This window comes from Uloborus diversus, chromosome 1 (assembly GCF_026930045.1).
Source record: "Uloborus diversus isolate 005 chromosome 1, Udiv.v.3.1, whole genome shotgun sequence".
Taxonomy (NCBI): Eukaryota; Metazoa; Arthropoda; class Arachnida; order Araneae; family Uloboridae; genus Uloborus; species Uloborus diversus.
The window spans coordinates 22,751,839-22,776,459 of record NC_072731.1 but is presented as its reverse complement, the minus strand read 5'-3'; the positions used below and the strand labels follow the sequence as shown (position 1 = coordinate 22,776,459).

Sequence of the window (24,621 nt, the reverse complement as noted above, 5' to 3'; positions counted from 1 at the left end):
TTAACTCCAATAAAATCGTGGAAACCGCATTATTATCGTATTTGCTTTTCATTAATTTCAAGGCGTTCGCAGTTGGGTTTTGTTATAAATTACATTACTTACATAAACTTTGTCAATAATTTTCAGTGGGAAAAAGGCATCAATGCTACATGTATATTGTAAGATTAAAGATATATATAATATTTATGAGTGTTTTTCATTTTAATGATAAATATTTTGTTCTACTGACACACAGATACACATTTGTCTTCTTACGATTTAGAAAAATAAGTTTTGGTAACACCTGGTTTACCATCAAATGTCATAAAAACGTAATTCGAATCAGCAATATTCTGGCGGTAAAGCATATTTATTTTTAATTAAATTATATTACTCAAAATATGGTTAGAACTAGCAAATTCTGTTCAAAATTTCGAACGATTAATTTTACTATTATGTAAAATAATTATTATTTTATACCAAGAGTTCCACTTACTATTAATTCAAGTTTTACTACGTTGGAAGAAGTTAATGTCAAAAGATACTTATCATGTTAAAATATCCATCATGTAACATTATCTTTATTATATTATATTAATAATAAAGCTGAAAGTCTGGATCTCTGTCTGTTACGCACATAGCGCCTAGACCATTCGGCCAATTTTCGTGAAATTTGCCACAGAATTAGTTTGTAGCATTGGGGTGTGCACCTCGAATCAATTTTTCGAAAATTCGATTTTGTTCTTTTTGTATTCCAATTTTAAGAGCATTTTACCGAGAAAATTATTTTACATGGACGAGTAAATTACAATAACGTAGAGGAGCAAATAACCATAACGTACACGAGCAAATTAAAATAGCAAATTGGCGAGAAATTAATCATCCATTATTTGTAAATATACAGTCGAACCTTTTAATTTTCTACTACGGGCAAAGTCGTGCGGGTTCCGCTAGTTATACAATAAAATGCAATGTTATTTCAATAGAGATAATTATGTTAAGATACACTTTACTGTTAAATACAATTTAAATAACTTTTTTTTTATTTTATTTTCAGTATCTGGAGTGGTGAAGCGACAGTTTTACTTTTAGTCTTGTGCTCTACATGGACACTGCTACCATTGTTTCTCCATGACGAGAAACCGCTCACTGCCTATTTCTTTTTAGGACTAAATATTTTGCAAGGCTTACTAGTTTTCCTCTTTTATTGCCTGAATGCTGGAAAGGTTGGTCATCTGAAAATATTATTTTAAATTTAGTTTTATGACAATATTGTGTACTATACTGCCGTGTGCAGGTAAAGGGCAGTAACTGAAAATTTTTCATTTTTCATTTTTTTGCATTTTTGTCATCTATTGCACTTAATCTTTATTGTACAAGCTCACTTATTTGGGTTCCGCTGAAAAAAGGTGCGAAAAAAACGTCTAATTCCAACATTTTCCTATTGTTAGTATTGAATCCGCCACACATTTCTTCAAATATCTCGAAACCTCATTTTTGCAGATACTGCCGTTTACCTGCACATGACAGTATACAATTATTTTAACTCTGAAGTCCCTCTTAAACTTCCATCCGTCTAAGCACTTTTGGGTTAGTTATATTTTTAAAGATTTTAAAGTTAAAATGAATTTAACTCGTGTTGTCGTGTACTTACTTTTGTAATACATACTACCGATAATTTTGTCAAAACATATAGCATTTATGTATTATAGTTGCGGCAAACCTAATCTGGCAGCGACATAATGTTGTGATTTAGATCTGTGTATCCTTTACAATACTGCCAGGTTACCTCAACTATAGTTAAAATCTTAGATTTTTTTAAATATAAAACTTACCCCTCACCCAGACTTTGTTACACATTGACTAAGATGCAGACAAACTTTAGCTAACATGAAACATATTATACTTTTGCATTATTTTACAAACTTACGCTAAGCATAAACATTTTAAAATTTTGCTTATGTGTTAATATTATCTGTGCTGTTTCTTATTATATGTGTGCCTTTTTATTCAGGTTCAGAGCACAGAGGAGCCTCCAGGGCCAGACTGGCTTTGTTCCTGCCTGAGAGATCCACCTCGAAGAAGGAGCCTGTATAGCCCGCCCAACAGCTGCCACCACAATGTCAGTAATCCTCTGTCACATCCACATATCAATAATCCTACGCAGACGCTTTATCCAGGTACGCTTAGCCCCGCCCCAAACCTGCGAATCCCGCCTTAAATCTGTTATGGAAATCTAATATTGTGCCTTATTTGCTAGCTGAATCAAAAAGTTTGCGATATTTTCTTTGTGTTAAGGAGCTACTGAAAAACTTTTATACTCTAAAGATAAAACAATATTTTTTTTTGCAAAGGCCCAGCAAAATGCCCTATTGGTCGAAGTTTTATGTTTTAGACACGCTTATACTAGTAAATAACTGCTTGGCCGTAGGTTACGCAAAATTTTTTGCAACAGCTTAAAATGAACTACAATGTGTACTTTTGTATTCTGTAAGAAAATCCAGATATTTTTTTTAGCATTAACAGCTAGACTGAATCAATTCAGAATTACTTCCTTTAGCATGTTGAAAGAGTGACACGGTTAAAAATTTCTTTTTTCAATCGGTAATGTATCAAAATTATTCGATTTTCTTTTTCTTTTTCTTTTTTTTTTTTTTTTTGCCCGTTTAAAGGGGAAAAAAACGTTTAAAAATTTCTGATATTTTCAGTTCTTAAGACTGCAACTTCACTTTTGAGAAGTTTAAAAAAAATCTGCTTTTTTTTTCTGTTTGGACGGTTGAGAAAAAAAGATAAATTTATCCACACATAGGTACATGGGAAAGTAGTTGGTTTTTAACAGGATTTCGCGTCTTCATGGACAACCGAAAAATATGTTTCAATCTAAATGGTTCTTTCAAAATAATGTCCTCGGGATTTTTTTTAAATTCAATTTATGTGGATGTATTTTACAGCCATCATGTTTTGGTCAAGAGAGTTTGGCTTATCGTTTTGTTAGCTGCTTAATTAATTGGCATTTACAGTAATCTGCTAAGTTTAGTAATCTGCTTAGTTAACTTTTATAATATCTTGACAATTTAGCAGGACTGAGAAAAGTACAAACGATGTTTTAACCATTTTCTGTCACTTCTGCGAAAAATTCAAGAATATGGAATGGCCTCGCTATTGAAGTACTTCCATGACGTCAAAATCTTACATCCGTTGTAACTTTTGATGTTATTGAGCTCTCAACGGCAAGTGTTAGCACAATGTGAATAATGAAATTTTCGCTTTAGTTTTCTTTAAATGTAAAAACTGATGCTTTAAAAAGCGGTATTGGTTATCAGTGTGTCACATTAAATGAAATTTATACCGCACAATTTGAAGTCTCTTGCGAGAAACGATGAAAAAAAAAATGATTAAACTTTGTGTTGATAAACTGAATTCAAAAACTCAAGTGTCGTAGCAATAACTAAAATGAGATGCAGCTTTCCACTTTTCTTTCATTGCTTTCTTTTATTTGTTTGCTCTCTAATATATTTACAAGCATGAAGGAATGATATAGTGGCTCTTTATTTTTGCGGTTGTGCTTTTTTAACATATAATATTTACAAGGTATTTTGTCTTAAAATTTTAAAAGACGCCATTAAAATTCAGAAGTACTTTTAGCTCGTAAAATTTAATTCGGTTTCATAATGAATGTATTGTATTCAAAAACTTGTTTTTCTAAATACGATATCCAACAAGATAGAAAACGCTTTAGAACTCTTAGCGCTGCTAAAGACACTCATCTCCTTGTTGCCACCATACAGAATATCTATTTCATTCATAGGTTTGAAATGTATAGAACCTGTTGCATAAAATCCTCATAGCTTCTTCACCACTTACCCTTTCCTTTGCTTCTGAAGACATTTCTTAAGTGCATGTTCTGTTCCGCCTTTGAAAAAGGAACTAGGGAGTGAAACTCTTTATCCTTTTATAGTATCCGCCTCTGAGATGGAGTTTCCCGGAGCCAGGAGAAGCCCCTACCCAACAGTGTGCCACGCCCGGTAAGTGCTAGACCCTCCCCCGACCCTCTCCATACCTCTAGAACAGGCTTCTATACTTTCTCTCTTACATTCTTTCTTTTTCTAAGATTGGTATGAATAGTTGAAGAGCTACCTCTCTATATTAAATATATATATATATATATATATATATATATATATATATATATATAATTAATATCACTGGCTGTGACACTTCTGCTGCACGTACTTTGAACTGCACAAGTTAAAATCTATTTGATGAAAAAATGTTGAAATTTAAATGAAATTTAGAGAATGGGATCGTTTCCGAAATTTTAAAAGTATTTTTTTCTGAAAGAGCATGCTTAAAAACATAGGATTTGATCATTTTGTAAATAATTTAACAAAGTTTGATATTAAAGAATATATTTTTTAATCGGTGCTTAGATTCAATTTCCTTTTTTACGCTTCTGCTCATGACATCACAAATGATAAAATGCCATTCACTGATGCCTTTTGCACAGAGCGCAATATTTAATTAATTCGCTTCTTTACTCACATGTAGTAGCAACGATCTGGTTAATAACAAGCGTAGAGCGCAATATTTAATTCGCTTCTGAATCATCATAACCTGGAAACGCTGTAGACAGCAAGCGTAAACATTCAGTAAACCAGCGAAAAGCGCGCCAAAGTGCATCACTTGTGACCAGGGTTGCCAGACGTCCCGGATTTCAAGGGACAGTCCCGTATTTTTAAAAATTGTCCCGCGTCCCGGGGAACTTCCATACGGGACGGTTTAGGTCCCGTATTCTAGCTAATTACAGTATTTTATAATACGAGACAGTATTTTAAGGGGGAAAAATAAAGTAAAACGAAAAATGTGACTAAACTAAGTGACACCTGTTCCTATCAACGTCGATCTGTATACTAAACTTCGTTCGATTGCTTGATTTGTTCTTTGAGTTAGAGTTTCTCTAAAAGTACACTATTAGCGCAAAAAATTTTAGTCAAACTCCAATCTTGTTGCGACTTCTGGTCAAATACAACGACACTTTCTGAAATCGGCACCCGCTTTTTGTCTTCACTTACTGTTTTACGCTGATCAGTTACCATGATTGAAATGCATTTGATTTTCATAAGATGTGTGAAAGTACTCATTATTAAATTACAAGAAAAAATTTTCTCTGAAAATTGAAATAATGCTAATATTTTACTTTCAAGAATAAAAAATTAATTTAAAATATGTGTGGTTAAAGCAAAATTTGCCGCCCTGGGCAGTTGCCTACTCTGCCTATTGGGAAATTGGGCCCTGACGCTATTGAAACATGATTGTTTATCCCGCCTTAAAAATGCATCATAACCAGTAATTGCCCTCAACCCCCCCTCACTCTTAGAAGCATGTCCCGTATTTACTGCTCTTAAATCTGGCAAGCCTGCTTGTGACATCATAAAAACCACGCCTTGTTTGAAAAATCGGACATTTAAAAAAAATAATTAAAAAGTAAACGTTTTGAAAATAAAACATTTTTCTCGCTCCATGTTATTTATTCTATTTATTTATTTATTTTTATTTGCTCGTTCTATTAACTTCAGTGACTAAAAGTAGTACTTTTGATTGATGGAAACAAACTCATTGTATGGCTAAAAAGGTGACATACAACATAGGTTTGAATAAAATTTTCGGTATTTTTAAATTAAAAACATTACGTTTTCCTCCCTTAGATTTTCCTCACTCAGAGATTAATTTTTAATTAATTAATTTTGTTTTTCTTTGAATTTGACAAGACATAGTTCTATATTTATTTATCTGCGGCTGGATCTTTTTCCCGATCTTAAAAACTGCTGCTTTGTGACACCTTTCTCAATTCGTAACGTCAATATTTAATCGAACAAAAAATTAAAAAAAAAATCTGTTTGGAATATTTTTAGGATTGTTCAATCACAAGTAAAACAATATTCTTTCTGAAATCACGAACAAACTGCATGCAATCATTTCCCTACCCAGTATTTTTTTTCTTTCTCTTTTCTATTATCGACATTAACTTTATAATTTGCGCACAGAAAAAAAATATTTTAAATTAAAATTATGTAACAGATTTAAGCATTGTAATTAAACTTGTGTAATCACGGAATTTTCTGAAACTACATTTACTAGTATCCTTTCTGGTAAAATTCCGACCAATTATGTATGGTGTCTCTCACTAGCTATTTTTCTTGCAACCCATCCACTATCGTTCTTATGGATAGAAGAGCATAAATATACTTTCTATTTACTTTTAAAAAGAGAAAAAGGTTTTTACTTGTTCTGCACATTTGTAATAGTAGGTGAAAAACATCCCCAAAGAAAACGTTTACAATCGACGCAAACCTGAAGTCTAAAAAATTTTTCTCAACCAAATGGTGTAGCTGAGAGGGAAACAAATTCCTGCGATTTCACTTCCCCCCGTAACTGTGTTTATATTAAATTTCATTCAAAAAAAAAAAAAAAAAAAGCGTAGAAGATGTGATAAAAATATTTGCTTTTAATTGTTAGGAGCATGCATGGGAAAATCTTGTGTGTGAGAGAATTAAATAACGTGAAAATTAGATAACCTTCCTATACTAGCGAAAGAATAACATAAACAAATGAAGATTTAATTATTCATACATTAGTTTTAGTCGTTCGAAATCACTTAGAAGTTTTGGACAAATCTTTTCTTAAGTTGAAGAAGAAATCAGATTTTTTATTAGAGAAAAAAAATGTAGAGCATGCAAGCATTTTTCGACTCCAAATAACAATAGAACAAAATCGATTTTTTAAAAGAAATCACGGTAAAGTACACACCTTTATAAACATTTACTTTTTTTATACACTTTTATGATCAAATTACTAATGCTTTGGCTACGATTTGATGATTCATAAATGATGTAGTATATAAAAAATTTTTTTGAAATATATGAAACAGGCAATTAGCTATGAAAAATATTTCGAGAAATAAGGGCTTGTATGTTATTTATTGCGTAGGCTTATTGTTTGGCTTATTTAGTTCTTGGATCGATTTCTTTACGTAATTAAAATTAAAATGCCTAATCATCAGTTCATGTTGGAAAAGTCTCTCAAAAACTAATTATTTGTTTCACAGAATATTTTCCAAAATAATTGCCTGTGTTCGACCGTTAATTACTTCTTCGCTAAGCTCAGTAAAAACAAAGGTTCCTTGTTTAGATTAGTGCATTTTGATTAAATCATTACTCAGTTATTTACTTGCATTAAAGTTTAAGCATTGATTGAAAATGGTTTTCAAAACTAATTTAAAATATGAATAATGGAATTTCGCATTAAAGTTTCGTTGAATCAAGTTAGTGATTTCGGTCGGGAAAAAAGTTACTCAGAGATGTTCTGCATAAATTTAAGTCTCTCTTACTAACTACTATATTTTACTTATAAATAGTAAAAATTGGTTAAAAATATTAATTAAGTTCAATTTTAATTCCTTGTGCTCATCTGTACATTCCAATTTTTTGCAAAGTACCTCTCGTTTACTAATTACGTTTAGCATTTTCGCAAAAAAACCTGGCATAACGTCCAGGAGCGCCCCGATGAGAGGCGACGGAGGTCACTCTGATGAACCAAAATCTTTCCTATTCGGCAACTTTTGCTGATGATTCGGCAAATTTGGGGACAATATTGCTAAATTAAGAATTTGTTTTCTTTTTTTTTTTTTTAGTTTTTGATATATTTTAAAATAATGCTTAACGTTCCTTCTGATTAGATGTTATGTTTGATATGTATACATGCTCGTACATTATAATTTGGTAACATTGGAGTTCCAGTTGGCAAATCGATTATTTTCCTGCTTCCAAAAATTTTAGTTGAGAGCGCCCTTCATAACTTATGAAACTATTTTGAAATTTACATTTATTTTTCTTCAGAGAAGAACTGTATTTTGTAGCGGCTGCTTGATTTCAGTTTTTTTTTTAATTTATTATTATAGATTAATCATGAAATTTTCGATAGGTATAATACTTTCGTGACATACAATACAAGTACATAAGTCTTTGATCGTGTCATAACGATGTCCTTGAATATTTAAACCGAGTGAATTTCATACATTATTTCACAATAACTGTACTGATTTTATCTTAAGAATCAACATAAACTGCTCACTGTGTATATTGTTATCTCTGCAGTAACTTCACCTCAATAGAATTTTACAAAATTTTACTAACCGTAGAAATTAAGAAGTTTTTATTTATACATACAGTGGAATCGTGTTACGACGAAATTTCCGTTTCAATGCAATAAATTTTCTGTTCTGATTTTGTTTATGTTACCTTTTCTTGAATTCCATTACAACAAACTTCTCGTTACAACGAACAAAATTTGCGATCCCTTGAAGTTTGTTGTAACGGGATTTCACTGAATATGAGAATTGACTTAAATAACTTTTTCATTCACTGAGTTGACCTTTGACGATAAAAATGTTGCCCTCAGATTTTACTTCCTATTCATTCAATTTAAAATAATATTTCGCAGCCCGTCTTTTAAGTTTTAAAAAATTTACGCAAACGAGTTCAATCATATTTTGGTCCACTTGTTTATCCAAATTAATAGATGTATTTATAGTAACTTCTTATTTACCTAATTCAACTTAGTATTTCGAAATATATTATTCGTAAAGTATACCGCATAAGTGTTGTGAAAAGGAAAGGAAAATGATGAGGACTCTATCATACTCCCCTCTTCCATTCGATAAGAGAGTGGTGAAAAGGACGCAGCAAAGTGCGGATATCCTGGAGTGACCTCTTCTGGGTTATCAAAGGCAGTCATCCATTGGGTATAAGGGGTTAGAAGGGTGGATAAAAAGAAGTTTGCAGGTCACATTCTAAGCCATTAAGTGGTGAATCTTTTTCCGACATAGAACTTACTGAAATTGAGTGTACGTTTTTTTCATGTTGCAGCTAGAAACGATCAACTTGAAATTGTTTTGATTAATGGACTAAAAACTCACAAATAATTTAGAAGTCACGAAATCTCCTATTCGATCTGGTATTTTGTTGAATCTAGGCTTTTGCTGTGAGTAATTAATTTATCAAATTAAAAACCCATTAGTTAAAATGAACTACTATTTTGTTTTAATAAAGTGAAGTTTAGGTAAAAAATTAGGAAGTACTTAAATTTTGAGCGAGTGAAACAATCGCATGCTGTAATTTTGAGCAAAAACCGTACGACTTTTGAAACATAAAATAACTAATGATGTTTTAATTTAAATATGGGAGGATTTTACAATTGATGCCTTTAATGATTATTATTACGTTTGCTTGAAATTTCTGCACTACTTTATAGAAAATGACTGTGCAGATTTCATTACAAGTTAGGAAATATTTCTGCAGTTATAAAACTTAAACATAGACTTCAACCCGATTTACAGTAAAAATAGAACTTTACAAAATTTTACTAGCCACAGGAGTTAAGAAGTTTCAATTCATAAATTAATGAGAATTGACTTTAATTAATTTTTAGTTCTCTGATTTGGACATTGACGATAAAAGTGTATTTTACTCCACACATGACCTTTTAATGCAAAGGGATGAAATTGTTTGATTAATCTCTTTGTACGCATATCTTCGGATAGAATGACTTGTGCTAAAATTTAACTTAATATAGATATTACAAAACTTGTTAGCTCAGTCAGGACCTTCCTTGGAGAGTGTTTTGTCATAAAAAGCCAATATTTTATGACAAAGCTCAGGTTTAGTCATACAGGTAATTTCACATTTCATTATATAGATATTAGCTTGGATTGACGATATAACTTAAATTCAGGGATTCTGCGGGAGGGTTTAACCTTTAAGTTATCCTCCCCGTGCCGTTGAATAAATCAATATTTTAAAAGCAGTTTATATCACCAGTATACGAAAATTTTAAATTGATTGTGACTCGTTGTTATCATGCAAAATGTATCTTAATGGCAGAAAAGTTGGTCATCCTTGATATATTTGAATGAACATTCGAGTATTGATTGAAGATCGTTGAAACTGTTAACTAATATATATATATATATGTATATATATATTAGTTAACATATATATATATATATATATATGTATATATATATATATATATATATATATATATATATATATATATATATATATATATATATATATATATATATATATATATATATATATATACACAGTAAAAACCCTCCAAACGGACACCCCTCTTATGCGGACACCTCTCTATTACGGACAAAAAAAATTTGTCCCGTTAGTGTCCGCATTAGAGGGATTTTACTGTATGTATATATATATATATATATATATATATATATGTATGTATATATATATATATATATATATATATATATATATATATATATATATATATATATATATATATATATATATATATATATATATATATATATATTTATTTATTTATTTATTTAACCTTTTCACTGTCTTTTGCTGATCACGCCAGAGTAGGACCCTGAGCAGCTCCAGTCACAACATGCATTTCCCCCGAAAAGAGTGATCAGAAGAGTCCTCCCCTTATCGCTCTTTTACCCCCCCTTGCCAAATCAACCCTACCACCGCCTTCTTGCTGAAAGAGTCCATGGACACCAGTCCATTAAAGTTCCGAATCTTTCACGGCGTGCTGCTTGCATTGTCGCAAGTCTGACGGTCCGTTATTCAAGATTCATTAACCAATTTCAACGTCCGACGGCTCATATTGATGGTTCATCCACGGGTGCATTGTGTTACGCATTCTGCATGTGCTACGAATGGTTGTATCTTGTTTTGAATGGATGGATGCTTTGACTCGGGTTATTTATTTTGATGGTGTTTTGGGGGGATCCCTGCGTTGGAGATGATTCTCTTTATGAGCGCTGTCTGCGACTCATTAACGAATGTTTAGTGAGTCACAAATCTAAAACATTAAGGGAACGTTTTCTTTTAATTTTTATGTCTTCGGTTTCCCCTCCTTGTGAAAAAGTTCCTGTACTTTTATTCTCTACTCATATTTTTATTAGTGAAAATTTATGTTACATGGCAGACTTCAATAGATCACACTTGAATTTTCCTAAATACGTTTTCAATAGAAAGTATTTAAACGGTCATTAGTTTTTGTTTTTTATGGATATATTTTTTATTTATTTGCAAATTGACAGGTTTTGTAGCAGATGGCTTATAATAATTCTAAAAGTAAAATTAAATTAAAAAAACGGTTTTATACCTATTGCAATTTTTACAAATATTTCAAAGCCTAAACTGTGTATTTCTGCATTGACGAAGCTAGATACAGTATTTTGTTTCAAAGACTCGGTTAATGTTTGATAATATTACTACTTAACTTATCAAAAAAGAACCTCCGTACGCTCTGATAACATTTTTTATCACTCTTGCTCAATGGGAAAATTAATAGCAATTATTATCAAGCATTAACGTGGGGGAATTATTTCTTCTACTTCTCGCCTATTTTAATGTTTCTTTCTCATTTGATTGGCTGACGCAATATCCGTTGTTAGCCGTGCCGTAAAGTGTAGAATTGCTTATTTAAGTGTGAGTAAAAATAACAGCCCAACGGCGGAAATTGCCCAAGACTATGATGTGAAGTCAAATCTCGTTTACGGCAACCATTGTAAATGAGCCTTTACGATGGCTTCACTTTCTGTTGCCTGATATTGCTTTTCAAGCAGTGAAGTATTGTAATAAAACGGGAAATAACTCTGGAAATTAAGCTTTAGGAAGCGTCATATAATAGACAAGTTGACTTGTTTTATGTTGGGGAATTTTAACTTAATGATTCATTAGATCCGAACATAAATGATTGATGGAAATTGCGCTTTTCAATCAGCCAACTTCTTTAGCATTGATTTTTCTTCTATTCGTGATTTTCCTCGTTGTGTCGTAATTACATGTGCTGCTTTCAGAAAATTTGCTCAGTCCACAACTCAAAAAAGTTCATAAAAGCATCTTTTATTTCACTTAAAATATTAAAAGCAACTATAACTAAAACTTTTGTAAATAATACTAACGAAATTAAAGTTAATTATATCAATTCAAGATTTCAAAAATCTATAGATAAAGTTCAAAACAAGGCTAAATGAACTAAGTACAATAACTCAGAAGAAATAAAATAACAGAAAGACAAATTAAACAGACATGCAAATATATATCAGTTTCCCAACTGCGCCACCTACAGTTAAAATTAAAGTTACATCAAAGCTTGAACACTCGTAAACGAGCCGCGATGATTTATTTAATGCTTTAATAGTTTGAAACAAAGAAAATTAAAATACCCTGCATAACGTGTAACAAAAACGTGTACGTATTTTAAGTCTTTTTTTCTCAAAATGAAATACTGTATTTTTAAATTTATACACGGTTTGAATGTTTCAACATTTGAGAGAAGAATACAAATAGTTTATGACTTTTCTCTTCGAAACACTCATGTGTTTTTATTTTCTCTTTACTAAAATAACGTGAAATGTTTTAAAAATGAATTTTATAGATTTCAAAAGTTGTCACGTTTATAGTAATGAGTAACGCCTAAATATTTTTGGAAGTTTAAATCTTCAAATCGAGATTGATTGGGATTGCTGAGAGTGAATCTTGTCTGTTAAGCAGTACAGCAATAATGTTAGTCAAAATTTTGCCAAAATTTGAGTAGAAAAGTTTCTTTTGTAAAAAAAAAAAAAAAAAAAAAAAATCATGGGGCCCCATCCCATTATTGGGGATTCTTTAACTACCTCGCCTTACCTTTGTTAATATAGTAAGTGTATAGATAAATAAGTAAATAAATAAAAATCCACACACCTATATTATTAACATCTTACCTATGTTTTAGGCTCGAGCAGGTTTTAAATTCCTTCAAAAATTCAAAATCGATATTCACTTAAAAGCTGCGTTTTGTTTAAATTAGTGTTGGCAAATAAATTGATTCTGATTAAATTCGAATACAAGCGCGACGGGTTAAATATTTTTATGTTTTGCGAAACAACTTGAATTAATTGAGTAAGAATAATTATTCAGTGCCTTGATTTGAGTTTAATGAGGCACGTTGACGTCTCGTCAATCACAATAACCACGCCCAAACCACGCCTCAACATCACGCCCCCTTGATTAATGATCACATTCCGTGACACTTCAACACTAGCACTTATTTTGCTTGCTAATTCTAGGTGCGAGAAGAAACAAATCACATCTAAACTCCATGGTTGGCGGTATTTCACGTCTAACTACTTGGACGTTGGAGAGTAGTAGCTTCTAGAGTTCTTAAATTGATTTATTTCCGACATTAACTTCAGAATTTCTGCGAAATAATTCTTTTAATTGAAATTTATCTAAAATATTTAAGCATTATAATTATCTACTCACAGAATTTTCCGCAATTATATTTATCTACTACTCTTTCTGTTCCATCAAAGCATTCGTAGGGTTAAAGATAGGGATACGCTTTCACTTAAATGCTTCATTGTGTATGTCGACTTACTTTCTAATATTGCTTTCCTAACTTATTATTATTTTTCTCACTTTGAAATAAAAAGTTATTTATTGTAGTTGAAAAGTACAATTGCAAAAAAAAAGGGTTCACGATTTTTGTTCCAAAACGTATATTGTTTCAAAGAAGCTTTTTATATAATTCGAAAATCTTTTGAAGGGATTTGAATCAATTTTCCAACATGTTTTCGAATATTCTATTACAAACATTTTGAATAGCAATGTATAATGCAACGCAACTTGTGTAAACTAGTAAATATGAGCATTAAGAAATTAAAGAAATAATAAAAAAACTAAAATTGACACATATTTAAACGTACTGCTTAAGTCATGAGTTCTCAAACTGGGTGCCGTAAGAAAAAGCGAGGGGTGCCGCGAAGTGTCCATGTTATCAATATACATATGCTACGTGGGTTCGCCAAATAAGGTCATTTCAAGCTATCCCCCCATTTTTTGACGTAGCATAGTAAACATTCATTCGATCGTGACATCATTAGAAATCCTAACTGATGATAAATAGTTATCAACAAGCAGTTTTTAATAACCAATCCAAAGTTATTACAGAATAGTGATGTAAAACTACCTGATCTCATTTTGCTGTTATTTTTGCTTCTACATGGTTCACTGTAGGTTAATAGAATAACAAAGGTGTTTAATTTTCTTGCAATCTAATTTACATAAGAGTCGAATTCACAAAGATAAATGTCGTCTCTTTTTTTTTTTTTTTTTTTGTGATTTAATAACCTGGAAAAGTATATTGTTGGCGGTTAAGGCAGTGGTCAGTCTTCTTAGCACTCCGATGTTCTTATAATATGGCATCGGAGTATCGGGTGGACGATATGATTAGTGATGCATATGCTGCACATATCTGCGCAAATTGTACGCATGAGTGACAAAAAAACAGGAAATAACGAATTATTAGTTGTCCCGAATATGACGATTGATCTTTCTCCTTTCCATGGAAGTAAACAAAAAAAATTTTGGTAATGTTTTCGAGGTTATGAAATGTGGTTTAAAATATACTGATATTAAAGACTTTCAATTCGTTATAGTTTTATAGTACTTTTTGGTGGTTTTGTCTTTTATTCTGAGTGAAGTAATCTTTACCCTGAGTTTTCCTCATTAGGGCCCATGTTCCTAATAAGGCCAGATCGCTTTTCTTTGCTAAAACTGCTGAAAAACTTAAATATGTGAACTTACTTTTATTTTTTTAAATTTTTTTTATGACTCATATCTGATGAGTTTGCAAAAGTTGGAGCAATTCAATCATACGGAACCGAGATGTTAGGTTTTGAACCTTAGGGTAGCCTTATTTGGCGCACTTAGGCACTTATCTCTAAAAATAGGGATGGACTAGGGTGCCGTGAGAAAATTAATTCTTCAAAGGGTCCCTCGAGTCGGGAAAATTTTGAGAACCCCTGGTAATGCATTTGAAAAAAAAAAATGGTATTCGTCAGATTTTGTTTGCTGATACGTACTTTACTCAAATCATTACGTTCGATGTTACAGACCTTTTAAAGTTATGTGTGCCTAATCAGGGGTAAAAAAGTAGCGAGTTATATTAATAAGAACGAAATCAGCTTGGATAACTCTGAAGAAAAAAATAAACAATCTATGGTGGGAAAGGAACAAATCGGCTAAATCAATGTAAAATGAGAAGCGTAAGTGTTGTTTGATTTTTCAGATTTTTATGTGCATTAGAAAAAAATGATAAATGCTAAAACGGAATTTACCTCTAATAATGGGATGTACTCGTATTTCACAGGGGTGAATGAAGTAAACTGATATAAAACTATGTGCTGTGTGTTTCTAAACTATGTGCTTTCTATAAATGGAACTTTTTCTCTCCTTCCAGACCATCGCTTTGGAAGCAGGAGTTGTGAAGAACACCCGCTGCAGTACCTGTTGCGATCCCCAGAGCCACACTCTCAGTGGGGCCATGCCGATGATGGCAATAGAACCCTCTGCTGCTATCACCAGAACCAGGCACCTTCCCCGCACCATCTCATTAAGCAACAGCAGCAACTCCAACAGCACCAACAACTCGAGCCCGAGCCGCACTACGAGACCCTGGAGCCCCTGGAGGGGCCTCCTCGACCCCTCTTCAGCTCTCTGGCAGCGGTCCTCAGCATGGGCACAAGCCCCGGCTCGCGTGGCTTGAGCCACGTGTCGCCGTGCCACGTGGCATACTGTGGCATTCAGAGTCCTACCGATTCAGAGCAATCGTCCAGCAGTTTCATGGACACGCAGATACGCCTGAGTCCAGCGGCGAGTTCGCCAGAGAATGATCAGTTGACAGACAGTTTGCCCAATCTCCTGGACAGACGCGCTTGCTGTGGTGCCTCCTCAATGCCAGCTTCATTGACTTACTAGGCTCGTATGGACAGAGATGGTTGTACATTGTGTGATTATTCAAGTCTCGAAAGAAAATGTCCTTCGGGGTTTAAAAGAGCTTTCGGAATTTCGGTGGAATGCTTCATGCAGGGGTGCACAGAATAGAGCTGAAAATCATTTTTAAACATAATTTATAGCTGGCTATAAGAATTTTGTTTTCAATTACCCTGCTCATTATATTGAAATAAACGAATGTAGCAAGACCTGGGGGCAAATAAGTGTCCGGTTGTTGCCGTGATATGTGTTATACTTCAGTCTCTTCATTTTCATCATCAAAACGTATGTACTTTATGTCGAAAAATGTCAGAACGTAGCCACCGAATTATGACATGAAATGATTTCTTAATTTCATTTATTATCATTAACTGTTCATTATAATTGTCTGTTCATATCTATTATCATGAGCTGTTCATATTAACTTCGTTTGACATTTCATATGCCCGTACTTTGATATTTTGCAGTGATTTTTAAGTAAAAAAATACCTATAAAACTGAAACTGGTGCACCCCTGTTTTACTTTGAACAAGAGCTTCGATTTCCATCAAATCGATGGAGTTGAAAATCGGTCAAAACTGTGTGATATAACTTTATAATTTAAAGGAACATCTTTATGTAGCACGTAATGTTGCTACTTTTAATTAATTCGGTGTTCAGTGAATTGAACAGTATTGGCAGATATCATGAGTCAATTCAATGCTGACCACTGAATGATGCTGTGAATCTACGGAAGAACTTTTCGCTTCTAACATGTGGTGTGTGTGATCTGCGTGAATATCTTTTCCAGTATTTTCTTTCGTACTTCACGTGTTGTTTCCGCCGTTTTATCATCGCCCAAAACGCCTCGGCCGATGATTTATTTTGACATTTCATGTGATTTGAACTTCTAACGTATTATACCAGATATATGCTGTTGAATTGTGTTCAGTGTGCGTGTGGTGTTCCTTTCTCCGCAGACTACGCCATCTAAAACGCCAGCACATGTGATCGTGAGTCTCATTTTGCGCATGGTGAAATCAACTAAATTTCTAAATTGCATTGATTCAGTCTTCAGTCATTATCGACTGAATCATCATTGGGATTTATTTGATATCTACTGTAACTGATGGCCTTCACAAAAAAGAAGAAAATTCTATTTCTGATTGAGCTTTTCGGTATACTTTGTAAATGTCGATGTAATGAATATATGATGTATTTGTGAAAGCAGTTTGTTGAATGAACTGCTGCCCGCATGATAAAAAATAAAAGTGTACATTTGCTTATAAATTTTGTTGGTCTCGTTTTTTCTTTCATCTGAAACTTTTTTAGTATTACGTAGATTTAGTAACACTCGTATTTAAACAGTTTTTTTCCCCCATGATTTTACATTTAGAAACGAGGGCATACACAAGACTGGTAGTTAGTGTTGCGAAACGTGACTCCACTTAAGGGCAAACAAAAATTAAGAATACCCATAGTTTTTAGTGCTTGCACTTTCTACACTCCTTTGATATACCCTCTTCTATGTTTTTAACGTGTATTTTTGTTACTTTAACTCGCATACCTTTTCCATTTAACCATTTAAAACTTAAAAAATTTAAATCTTCTAAAAAAAAACCTAACCATAGAAAAAATAATAGAGCAGATGAATCGTTGGTATTGTTACCATTGTTTGAAATGAAGTAACTGAGACGAACCATCAAGATGATGGCATCCAAGCTTACTGTTCAATAATCGAAACCAATTGCCAGTGGTATTAAAAGCAATACTTCCACTTCTATACTTCTTTTTCAAAAACACTTTTGCCCAATGTGATTTGTAAAAAAAAAAAAAAAAAAACTCGTTTGCGTTGAAACATTTTTCTTAAATAAAAAATATGGTCAAGCAAGGAATGGCACTCTAGATAGACCACCCCCTGTCTCTTAAAAAATAATTATCAAAATCCGTTCACAAAGTGACACACTCTTGAGTTGAGAAAACATACATCTGACAAAATTGTATGCACTGATAAGAGTCTCCTTTTTGAAGTCGGTTTAAGATAACTATATTCAGCTTAAAAGTAGCAAATTACTTAGCATTAGGCCTTGCTTTATTATGTCTAATGAAATAACAGTCTAATCCGCTCCATTCACGAAGTTGCTCTTAATATGCCATAAATTGCTCGTAAAACATTTGAAGACTTGTGAACCACTAACAAACTGGAAAAGGCAAAGTTCAAATGCTGTACAGAAATTTCAAATTCAATCACAGCATTGGCCGACTTATCCGATGTTATTGATCTCACCATCTGTCACCCCTTATCAATGACGATGTGGACTTCAAATAGCTAATGCTTCGATAATGTCCAGATTAATGTCCACCAACCTTTGAGGTAATAAGTGTCCCCTTCGCGTTGAAGAATCTCCATAATGCTTCCTCATTAGCAAGAGGGAGAGAGAGGAACCAAATGGTTGTGCAATCGCTCGTCTTTAATAAGCGTGCGTCCTCTGACAGCAGTTTGAAAGATCCAATTTCCATAGTGCATTTCGCTTTCAAATTGCATTATTTGGAGTGACTCATATTGTTAGCATATGGAGTTCAAGGAAAGAGGATGTGCGCACATTTGAATTTATTTGCAGTTTCCTATTCCTATATTGTATAGTTAACGGAATGTCACAAAATGGTATACATAAGGATTTAATGATTTTCTTACCAAAACAGTTACATGTTTGGGTTTTAAATAAAAGTTTCCATTTTCATTTATAAAGGAAGTTATGAGTTATCAATACTATTAAACAGTGCTTATCATACTTTCGAAGATTCTAGGAAATAAGTTTTGAGTTAGAAGAATGATGTACCAAATGTGATAATAAACTTTTGATAGTCAATTTTTTTACTGGAAAAGAGTCGCTTACTCTCGGTTGAGAAAACATTTGAAAAACATATTTAAAGCGATTAAACTATTAACTACATTAATTATATTTTTGCATGGATATGTGAATGAAATAACAAAAAATCACGTGGTTTTCGTGATCAAAGGTTCATGCTTTTTTGCTTGAATTATGCAACGGGTTTAAGTTCATTATTTTTATCGCAAATTATGGATTAGATGGATCAAAAATTAACCAGATATAACTTAAAAATATCTGTGAAATTTAAAACTTTGATTTTATTGAAATATGTGTTAATGAGCCAAAATATGCTGCAATTAAAAACATTTTCCTTGCCCCAAAAAGGTTTTCTTTCCAATGATAACAAAAAGGAGTAAATTGAGAATAATTTGTATGATTATAAAAATTGTAGGAAATTAAAATGAAAATATTTTATGTTACTAATTTTATGATACAAGCAATCATCAAGTAAGGACTGACTAAAGCCAGTGCACATAAAATATTGACTGTTTTAAATCTCTGATTCTATTACAAAGAAATGTCGTTAAATTACTTATCTCTCTCTGCATAAAGTTGAATATTATAAAGACCATTAATAGATCTTATCAAACTGGAATAATGCAGTAAACTCCCGATTATTCGAGGAGTAGGGAAGCACAAGATTTACAAAAGTTAGAAAATATTAATAACAGTCACACACATACATTTAAATTATAGCTAGAAACATTGCTACATTGCATCTACTAACATTGAATGTAACAAAATGTATGTAAAATCTAAAAGCGAACAATAACCATCCTAAACGTTAAATAAAAAATGTGAAAAGACCCGCGGGTAATCCGAACGCCGATAATCGAGAGTTCAATATATTTTGAAAACGTGCGGTGAAAGAACTGATGAATGATTTGTCAATTCAAGGCATTTAACTGCGTTAATATTGCTCAATGAGGTTATGATGAGCTAGGCACAGCTATGAAGATGCATTAATTGGGTTTGGTATTGTAATTTTGAATCTGCGATAAGCTCTTTCCTATTTAGCTTATTAAACATTATTTCAGAATATAAAAACTGATATCAAACTACATTATAAGATAATTTGAAGACAATTTTGGCAATGTACCGCTTAGTAAACAGATTTGGTGAAAAAGACGCTGTAATATGAAGGACTACTACGGTCACTTGCGCAGCTAAAATTATCCTTCCGGTACAGCAGTCCTTACAAGTGTAAAAATGCCATACTGGGATCGACAATTTAATGTAAAACTAAAGTTTCTGAAGGATTTAACTCTCTCCACCCCTCGGATATGGATGATAGATGTAGATGCTTGCCGCTCCCCCACCTCCTTATGTAAAATCTGGGAACGGACCTGTGAGACTTGTTTAAAAATTGATTCTAATTCCAATGATATCATCAGTTTCTTGCATTTTCTAAGAAATGGCGTCACCAGTTATATTGCTTCTAAAATCGTTTTCAATCTGAACATAATAACTTGTTTCATAAATAACTAGCAGTGACCGCACTAGGGTTTCCAATCCCGCGCTGATTTCAGTCCCGTGGGATTTCGGGATTGTGCGGAGCTAGTACCACGGGATCCTGGGATACCGCGGGATTTACTTTATTCTTCTAAAAATAGAAAAAGTTGTGCTTTTTTTAGGAAGGACTGCTTTTGTTACTTGAATTAGTAGTTTTTTTGAATTCCGTACACCAATTTAAGAGCACTGCAAAGTCAAATTCCAATTAGTAATTATTGTTTGGTGCAAAAGTGTGCCCCAAAAAAGTCCAATGCATCTTTACAAAGCATCGTTAGTACAGGATGAGAAAGTATTTTTGCTCAAAAAATAATGTACTCGACGAAAACACGTACTGTTGTTCCACTGTGGCTCCACTTTTGCAAAAGATCCCCATTATCTTCATCTTCTAAAATAAATTTTTCTACTCTTATGCTTGGTTTTTGCCCAAGATCTGAAAATTTTGGATGAAAATGATGGATATGTATGTTTTGCTGTATCCAGTTTTACTTGCATTAAGAATATCCGTGTTGTTTCATAAACGTTGGTCATTGAATCAGTGCATTTGGTTCATTACTGCAAGGGGTGAGTGCTACTTGGTTTCAGCGAAAGCTCTCAATCCGAAGGATTCAGCGCTTTAGTTTCACCAAGTCGTAGGCTCAGTAAATGTTTCTGGATAACTTCACTAATTTTACCTCTTACTTGAAAGAGACATACAAAATCTTAAGCATCTTAACTTATTGCGCTGTCACGCGAGTCATCCTATGTTCCATCCAAGTTTATGTCGCTTCTCTTAGAGTCGTACCGAACATATAAATAATCGCAGGTTTTACATTGTTTTCTTCTTTGTAGAAAAATAGTGTGCACTTTAAGTTAAATGTTTTGAGTGCTGAAGCTCACAGAAGTTCTCCAATATTGCATTGAGGCTACCCCAGCGGGTTTTGCAGGCTGTAATATACCCTCCCTATTTTTTCTAAACAGTAATTTTCTGGATTTTAAATTTTAGTAATGGTTTTCAAGAATGTTTTTAAATTATGCGCATTTTCGCGATTGCTGAACGTATGAAAACAACATTCTCGAATAAGAATACAAATTGAATCTCAGAAAAAAGAACTCAAGTTTTAATGTGTTCTTCAATGGTAAATCCACCGTTCATCATATAAGACACAAAGTTTTTCTTACTCTTCTTGCAGATATAAGAGGAAAGTTCTTCAGATTTCAGATGATGCTTGTGAAAATAATAATTTTATGAGCGTCAAAATTTGAAAAACGTTTACATGGAAAAAATTTGCGAGACTGAAAATCCTGCTAAATATCATGCGGGATCCCGCGATATACGGGATCGGGATTTCGGGATTGGAAACCCTAGACCGCATGTCAATGCCCGTGCTAAGAACTTCAAGGAAGTCCGTTGAATAAAAATAAAAAAAATCCACGATCCCTTCCATCCTTTCTGATGTGAAATGATAATTTTTCTTCAACTAAAATGCGTACACACATTTTCAAAAACCTATTAGAGTCTTTTTGGAATTTCAAATTATTCGCCAAACGACATAAAAAGATTAACATTAGCTTTAAACCTCAAAATAATCCTCAACTGCGCGTTCATTGCTTAACGCGCCAAGCAACCACGCTACCGTAACCCTGCCCTTTAGCGAGTGAGGCGAGTTTTTTTCTGCAATTTAAAATACTACATTAATTTAAACAATACTATATAAAAACGTTATAAAGAACACTCACAATGAAACAATACGACAACTGAAATTATTAACTTAGATAAGTAACTATATTCAACTATAAGAACAAAAACAAACGTTTTAGAAATAAGGAAAAACAGAAACCAATAGAAAAATCCAACAAAATTAAATTATGTACCTGAACGCCTGCCTTGTCTACTGCTCAGAGTCTGACAGTGACAGGAAGGACAGGGTTCGAATCCCGGCTCGGGCATGAACATACTTTCTCTCTCCTGTCCTTGTCCTTTCTTTGTGTGAATGTGTTGTTATACTGTGAATGGTTGCCTACCCTATAAATGGGTCCTTATAGTATGTGTGTCCTGTAGAAGTCGGACTTATCACCAAGTTTTGGTAGCTGGCATACGACGACAACAACTGATATCGAAAAAAAAAAAACCCCTTCAAAAATCAGTTTGCTGACCACAACAGTCCTACAATAGCGTAGCTATTGACAATGTCGGGCAGCGTCCTCTCGAGTTAACTTACCCCGCCATCTACTAGGAATTCATAGAACTAAACAACTAATAAAACATTTAATTTGCAAGTACAAATATTTCGGGAACGCGGTCGAACAGGATAAAAAGTATCCTATGCCAGTCTCCTGTTTCTAAGCTACCTCCCCCACCAATTTTCAGCCAAATCGGTTCTGCCGTTCTTGAGTTATAAATCGTGTAACTGACACGGCTTTCTTTTATGTACATTAGGGTGGCCCTTATTTTTCATCTTTCCAAGAAGTTAGCTTCCAACCCCCTATTTTGTTACAATGGACAAAAAAATGATGTGTGCAAAATATTAGCTCAAATGGAAAAGTTTAAGGGGTGCCTCAACAAGCATGAAATTATCGAATTTTCTCCAAAAAATTGAATTTTTCAATTCTTTTCAAGTTTAAAAAAAAAACATCTCGCATGTTTGCATTTTTGACCTTTATCTTCTTATAGCTGTTATTTTACACTAACTGATTTTCCAAAGACCTTCCATGTCTTTCCCGCTTTTTCCTCTGGCGTCTTTTGTGGCATCGAAGCTTTTTGGCCAAGACACCATTCATGATTCATTCACATTCTTGCTACTGCAATTGTTTCTACATCAATCTTGTAAACGTTTCCCTGACAGCTTTTTAATTGAGTTATTTTTGTAGGCACACTTAATTTTATGAGTGATTTTTAAACTAATTAGAAACATGATTTAATTTGAGTATTATCATCCATATCAAGATTCGGATAATGATTAGTAAATATAACGTTTATATTATTAATCAAATCCTATTTTTTTTTCAAATTATTAGATAAACTTAAAATAACTCTATTTATATTATGTGCTTCGTTTGCTTATTTTCTAACTAAGTATAACCTTATATTTGTTCATTACCATTCCATCGTTTATTATTCCAATCCATGAAACAAATCAATTGTCGAGCTGGGAACATATTTCATTTTTACGGTAGTTTGCTGCTTTGACATGAGAAATAAAGACTGCTTTTTTTCAATCCCAAGTTTTAAATGGATTCACGATACATATCCTATACATCTATTTAAAAGTAAATTTGATGAATTGCACAAAATAAGAATTTCAATTGAAACATCTTAGGTGAACATCAGTCCTCTGTCTGTCCAGCATCTCTTCCATCCCCCTTATTCGTTTCCCACCACCCGTTTCCGAAGAAGACCCTTCATTTGGTCAGAGGTCAAAAGTCAAGCGGGGATGAGAGGCGACATTGGATAAGCGTGGGAGCAGCTGCCCACAAGAGTGCTTCTGGTAACTTGCGTCTGACTTTCGTGACATTATCAACTACGACTTGCAAAATGGCATTAACGTCTTCCGGTAGCTCATCACAGAAGTTGAGAAAAGATTGTTACATTGATCTTGTTGGCAACATTTCCAATCAATTGTTGGAGCAAAGTTACCATAAGACAAGTTTTGAGCGTCTTTTTTTACAACATAAAAGTTGTAAATGTGACAAAAAAAAAAAAGGAAAGTGCAACATCATTAGTGATTCAACAAGTTTCTGTTTTCTTGCAAAAAGCACGAATTCCCACTAAAAGAACGGATCACTGTGTTGAAAAGTTAGTCAAACTCCATGATGAATGGAAACAATTACAGAAAATGTTTTCGAGAGCTTCAGACAAAGAAAAAGTGAGAAGAGATTCCTTTGAAGAAATTATGGACAATTTCTTTGACATTGCTCATTCATATGCTTTAGAAGATATCAAAAACGAACAGGATAGGAAATTTTTCATTCTTCAGCCCCGAAAAAGGAAGACCGAGCTCCATGGTTGGTGATGACCTAAAATTAACACAAAAAGAAGAAAAAAAAACGGAAGTTGCCCGAAAGAAACGAATTTACGAAGAAATCGAACGATTAGTCGACATATCTTACGATATAGTTTCAAGCAATCCAAGCAGTGAAGGTTTGGACGACAGTGACCCTTCTTCCGTCATTGATAAACAATTACCAGAAACTGATATAGGAGCAGGGACATTTACGAGTACGGGCAGTACGACTTGCGCAGAAACACGAGATACATTGTAATTTTTTACTTCTCGTCTATCTGAAATTTTTGATGGACGTAAAATCACAGATAGAAACGGAATTTACATACTGGTAGCTGCTGCAGAAGCTTTTGGACTTGATACTAAAGACCTGATCATTAATCGAACTTCTCTTCAACGCCTCTGAAAGAAATTTAG

The 24,621-nt window shown here is 33.2% G+C and overlaps 1 protein-coding gene across 5 annotated transcripts in view; it reads left to right on the top strand.

Annotated features, from left to right (window-relative positions):
- Nucleotides 1-17,095, top strand: part of LOC129228378 (adhesion G protein-coupled receptor L1-like) — a 339,788-nt gene extending 322,693 nt beyond the window's left edge. For 2 of the 5 annotated variants that reach the window (XM_054863073.1, XM_054863058.1), the window contains exons 17-20: nucleotides 1,037-1,205; nucleotides 1,994-2,101; nucleotides 3,938-4,004; nucleotides 15,307-17,095. In XM_054863073.1, the coding sequence (XP_054719048.1) occupies nucleotides 1,037-1,205; nucleotides 1,994-2,101; nucleotides 3,938-4,004; nucleotides 15,307-15,824 (862 nt within the window). In that variant the 3' untranslated portion in view covers nucleotides 15,825-17,095. Of the gene's footprint in view, nucleotides 1-1,036; nucleotides 1,206-1,993; nucleotides 2,160-3,937; nucleotides 4,005-15,306 lie in introns of all 5 variants that reach the window. The other 3 variants (XM_054863088.1, XM_054863065.1, XM_054863081.1) reach the window with 3 other exon arrangements.
- Nucleotides 17,096-24,621: the final 7,526 nt, after the last annotated feature.